The sequence below is a fragment of the Pan troglodytes genome, chromosome 2 (assembly GCF_028858775.2).
Source record: "Pan troglodytes isolate AG18354 chromosome 2, NHGRI_mPanTro3-v2.0_pri, whole genome shotgun sequence".
In the NCBI taxonomy this organism is placed as follows: Eukaryota; Metazoa; Chordata; class Mammalia; order Primates; family Hominidae; genus Pan; species Pan troglodytes.
This window is the reverse complement of record NC_086015.1, coordinates 32,300,420-32,306,419: the sequence shown is the minus strand read 5'-3', so window position 1 is coordinate 32,306,419 and position 6,000 is coordinate 32,300,420. Positions and strand designations below refer to the sequence as shown.

Sequence of the window (6,000 nt, the reverse complement as noted above, 5' to 3'; positions counted from 1 at the left end):
TTTATATGCTATTGCGTTTCAATATTTAAGATTTAAAGTGATTTTTTGGTCACAGTGTTTTGTTGATAAAATTTTTTTAGAATTGAAGTTTGAATTCTAAGACTTGAAACAACCTGATCACTGAAGCCAACTTTGTCCCAGCACATTCCTTAAGTCCTAATTGGAAAAAAAAAAATGAAATAGTTGAAAAACTCTGGGGTGTAAACAAATGATTGTAACCCTACACACTATTCAATAAGTAGTAGAAGGAGCATCACACAGATTTCAGTCTAATCTGCCCTTCTGTGGGCCATAATATAAACATAAATGTGTGTAATGATAAAAAGTCATTTTCTTCAAAGAGACTACAGCTAGCTGCACGTTGTGTAGAGCAGCTTCTAAATTGTTAGACTTTGTGTTGAAATGTAATATTCTATTTATTGAGAAAGTGATTTTAAATTATTATTTTTAATCATAGAAATCAGGGTTTGGGCTGTATTGATATTGTCAATCATGAAATGTCCACACTTATTCTAAGTGGCCAATTATTTGGAAATAATAAGGAAATAAAGATGGCTTCACATGGAAATTTAAGTTCTTTCAGGGTGGAGATTTACTTGGTTCATACACCTTTTGCCTGAATTAAAGTATTTCATGTAGGAGGACTTTTATCCTTTTTGATAGACAGTTTCATATATCTTGAACTCAATATCTCAGATCTCTTCTACTGTATTACTGAATAGCATACATACATAGACAATGTTCGCCATTCACCAGATATTTTTTTCTATTATCTTACACTTATTCAAGCTTGTCTGTGATTAATGGAATCGGTGTCAGATGCTGGAATTTATTCTGACCAATGAACACAGCTGACTCAGGGGAGTACAATCTCCTGCCAAGTAATAGAACCAAACCCAATATGCATAAAACAAATACAATACTCCAGGCTTTAGCTGAAGGAAGCAACTACCTGTGTAATAACAAAGCAGCAAAAACTATTTCTCATGTGGCTGCATAGGCTGTATATTATATCTGATCTCTAATGTAGCTTACTGGTTTGCCTTTTTTAAAACCAAAATTGGAAATTTTCCTTTGTAAAGAAAAAAAGTCTTATGAGATAATTGCTTGATTAATGTTTTGAACAATACCAAGAAATTGTTTAATTAAAATAAATATTTTTGTTTGAAATTGAAGTGGATGTGAAATATTGTCCTTGCCTATAGATCTCAAAATCTGGTACTAATTGTTGGTTGTTAATATGATTCATACAATAGACATTTATTAAACCAGCTTTTGAGTGGAGAAAATTATTTTCCATTTAAACAGTACAGTGATGATAGCTATCAAACAGGTATACTAAAAAGTCAGTGATTGTGACAGTTTAAAGTGTTAGACAAATGATGTATAAGGTTCTTTAGTAAGGAAAGATTAGCCAAAAATTTTTTACCCAGCTAGAAGCTTTTAAATCTACACTTGATATCTCTGTTCTAGGTAAAATTCAAACAACCAAAAACAGTGGCCTATCTGTAGCTTATGAATCTATTTAAAATTGAATATTTTATGTTGACTTCTTTCATACTAGCTGAAACTTGCTCTAAAGAGCTTCCTTTGAATCTTTAGATTTCTTTTTATAAGGTTCAATTCAGTACATCCATAAATCGACAGAATGAAGAAAACATAAATAACAAAAAGCCACCTATTCCTTCCTCTTGCTCCCTTATTATTAGCTAAAGTAAAATTTACATCTCTAAGAAGACTTACTGAGTTGCTGCCAAAATGGAACTGAATTCTTAAAAGCAGGAACGTGCCTATGTGAAACATTACAAAACCAAAATAAATGGGAAAATTCAGACTTGAAGAGCTGAATCATGTGACAACAAAGTACTGATCTTAATTCAGAAAGGCTACTTGGAGAAGGTGTATCTTAAGGGGTAAAAAACCTGTGGGTTACCACATATTAACAGGGAATAATATCAACAGAGGCACCCATAAGCAAGCAAGACACAACTGAGACAGATGTACCAGGTGAAAAAAATCTTCAGTATGGATACACATGGGTATTCTGAAGGCTACAATGAATGGTTTAGTCTTTGACATAAGGAGGATGAACATATTATTTATACTGTGTAATCTAATCTGGCTTCTATGGGGAAAGCAACATGTACATAAGTGAATTTTCTACATGAAGTGGGCTACTTCTGATTTTAATCAAAGCTATAAAATAGATTGTATATTTCACTAGCTTCTTAAAGTAACTCTTCCATTTTCATTTATCTCTAAAAACAGTTAACTTCCTGTGCTCTAGGAAATGCACCAATACCAAAGGTCAATGTGGAAATATGGGCATGTTTGCCCCTATGCTGTGTGGTCTCTAGATTTCTATATTTGCTTTGCTTTTGTCTGCTCTAGTAATCTCCCTCCTTTTGATCTGTGGCCTGGGAAAATGTGGTTTCTTTGTATTTCAAATAAAAGTAAAATAGTTTTTTGAGTGGTTCACTCAAGAGTAAAGTGTGGAACTTGAATTGATTCTTTAGTGTCCTATTTAAATTCTTTCTTAAAAAAAAATCTCTCAGATCTATTTCATGGGATTAGGGAAAGTTAAACCTTGTCTTAGTGGGTAGTAATTTCTATTTGTGATTTTAATGAGGACTGTGAAAATATATGTAAAATTTACTTATCTTGAAACTAGTTACAATGGCTGTGGAAGAGTTAACAGCTCATGGGGAAAAAATAACTTTTAATATAAAAGCTCAAATTATTAAATTGGGACATAAATTTTTTATACTACTTCCTGAGTCCATTACTATGTTACAGAATGGTAATTCACTTAGAAATATAACTTTTCAAAATGAAAGATTAAAGGACTCACAAGTTATCAGGTTAAGAACATATGTTTTAGAAAATTCTACATCAAAGATGTAAGTAAAATTAATTCATATAAGTAGGTATCTCCTTATCTATGGTTCTGCTATGGTTTGATGTGTCCCCCAAGAGTTCATGTGTTGGAAACTTTGTTGCTAATTTAACAGGACTAAGAGATGGAGCCTTTAAGAGGTAATAGGGTGATGAGGCTGGAGCCCTCGTGAATGGATTTATGCCATTATTACAGGTATTAGTTCTCAAGAGAGCGGGCTGTTATAAAAACTTGCCCACACTTGTTTGTCCTTCTATTTTTTACACCCTATTATGTTTTGATGCAGTATGAAAACCCTTGCCAGAAGCTGCTGGCAAATAAACTCCAGAACTGTGAGCCAAACAAACTTTTCTTATAAATTACCTGGTCTTGGGTATTCTCCCATAGCAACAGAAAATGGACTAAGATAGTTTCCAAATAAGCCTCTACTACTACTAACAGTAACTACCAATATAAGAGCATGTACCAGGTCTGAAGCACTGTCTTATACACTGTACGTGTACCTGCTATATGCAATACTCAGTACATCCTCACAAACTGTATTAGATTTACTTCCACAGCTGTATAGCTAATAAGTGGTAGAATCAGGAAGGATTCTGGTTCATAGCCATTCTGCTATACTGCCTAGTTATTATTAACACCTTTGAAGGTTGTCCATTCCTGCTTTTCTTTAGTTTTGGCTCCCATGATTAGCCATTAGCATATACACTGGAAAAAAATAATATAAGGACCATATTGAACTCTAAAAAATCAGTATCACTGTTATAGAACTATAGTTGTGGGAAAACTTTCAAAAGGTCCAGAATGACCAGGAAAACCATATCCCAATTCAGTAACTACTCCTTTCCCATTTAAGAAACCAAAACTGTGAAATAAAATATTTATTTCAGATAAAGTTAATATTTCCATAATTAAGGTAAAGCAAACATATATGCTTGAGTCCATTATTTAAGGACTATAAAATGACTTCCATGAATATTAGAGTTCCTGAATGTCATTTGAGTATCTGCCTACATGCTTGTTGGAAGCTTCTGTAGCCTTTTCTTTGTAGGAATTCCAGTTTTTCTGAATTCTTCCCTTTCCTTCAGGTATTCCATTTTGCATTCTTCATAAAAGGCTGGATCATTATAGCTATGAGACGGAAATGAAAATATTTTCAAGTAAATAATCCTGCATGTGTTAAATGTAAGCTTACTTTAATTACTAATATTCAGACATCTGGTTCATCAGGCTCAATCTTTAGAAGTACACTTTTAGTAATGGTTACAAATTCACTGTTAACTTTATGCTACCAAACTAAAGACCAAATCATTCATTTTTATATAGCACTGTCACAGAATAGAGCAATGAGAAGCACAGCTCCTGTCCTGGGAACCCACGGTGTAAAGGACAAGTAAAGACTGGATTAAAATTAAATCTACAAAATACTGTGACAGAGGTATGGCCCAGTGCACCATGGAAACAAGGAAGAAATGGGGAGGGCAGAGGTTTCAAGGGGAAATGCTTGAGTTGTATTTTGAAAGACCAACAGAAATCCATATAGAAGGCAAGTGTGGGAAGACACATGGATGAGGAAAAATTAATGCAGGAAAACCTGCCAAGTAGATAGGTACCACTATAGCAGATTATGCACATAGGAGAAAAGGCCTGAAATGAAGATGGAATGGGCAAAAGTCAAATCATGATGTGCCATTTACGCTATACTCAGAAATTAAAATCAATCCTGAAGAAAATGGGGCACAATTAATAGAGCACCTCACCTGTAAGATCAGTTTTGTGTCTTGGATGAATCTGACAACATGTGGCAGATAGGACAAAAGGAGGCAAGCAAGGTTAGAGGCAAGATAGCCAATAAACTGTTAAAATAATCCAGGCAAAAATGATGGAAGGCGCAGGTCAAAGGAGGAGCTGTAGGAATGAAAAGGAAGAGATGATGTGCGGGAAATTTCGGAAATCAATAGGAAATAACCAATTAGAGTTAGGAGACAAGACTGTAGATACTAGACTACTGTATAATTCACAAAGACACGTTATAGGACGAGCAAAAGGAGCCCAGTTCATTTTTGGACTTGAACAAAGAAACAAATGTTACTTTCTATAGTAAGTAATTGAATTCATGGGTGCAAACTAAACTTCCTCAGATTTAAGAATGAGAAGAGAACTTGGGGAATCACCAACATTAAGGAGTAGATTAAAAACATTGAGAAGTACAAAGAGATTTTGGGAAAATGGGAAAAAATATTATCAGGGAAGACAGAGGAGACTTTTAAGAAGGGATTGCCACAGACAGGTCAAGTAAAAGAAAAGGAACAATTTGTTGGATTTGTCTACCATCAGCCCATTAGAGTCTTTAAAAAGAGCAGGTTCAGTGATGTGAGGACAGAAATCAGATCATAGTGTATTAAGGAAAAAAATGAAAGTAAGAGGTAGAAATAAAGGAGCAAAAACAATGTTTCAAAATGAGAGAGGATAGCAGTTACGTTCATTTCATGGAAATGTCAATAGTAATTAACAAAGCAGAACACCTTCTTATTTAAAGATGAATAAATACTATTTCTTAGTGTATCTGGGGACTCAAAGTCAAGTACAATTTTCCCTAGTAATTTTCCATTTACTTTCAGTTAATGTCACATCCACTGCTTATCTCTTCTAAACAAGCAGAAACAGCCATCCTTCCTAGCCCCTCTCCTCCCCTCAGATGGACTAGAATCTGTTATTTTCTTCTTGTATTTCTAGGGGGTGAGAGAGAGAAGGATATTCAAATGATTAATATTCAGATAAATAATAACAAATACTAATCAAAAAAGAGCTAACATTTTCTGAATACCTATCATGGTAAATGTGTTTACATGCAGTACCTCACAATCACTCCATAAGATATAATTATTCCTCCTTACAATGAGGAGCCTGCCTAAGGTAACACGACTAGCTAAGCTCTCACTGATACAGAAGCTGAACCCAGGTTGCCCTCTCTGCAGTCTATACTCCTGTCTGCTCTGCTCTAGAGCTCCCCCAACTGGAGTGAAGGATAATATGTCAAACTAGCAATAACAATTATGATGACTGAATCTGAGATATAAAAATTATTTAATCAATGTATAAGA

General features: G+C 34.3%; 1 protein-coding gene across 8 annotated transcripts in view; it reads right to left on the bottom strand.

Annotated features, from left to right (window-relative positions):
- Window positions 1-3,764: 3,764 nt before the first annotated feature.
- The window catches only part of CMC1 (C-X9-C motif containing 1), a 78,771-nt gene continuing 76,535 nt past the window's right edge, over window positions 3,765-6,000 (bottom strand). For all 8 annotated transcript variants that reach the window (XM_063805534.1, XM_024355230.3, XM_024355231.3 and 5 more), the window contains one exon: window positions 3,765-4,027. In XM_063805534.1, coding sequence (XP_063661604.1) covers window positions 3,907-4,027 — 121 coding nt within the window. In that variant the 3' untranslated portion in view covers window positions 3,765-3,906. The remainder of the gene's footprint in view (window positions 4,028-6,000) is intronic.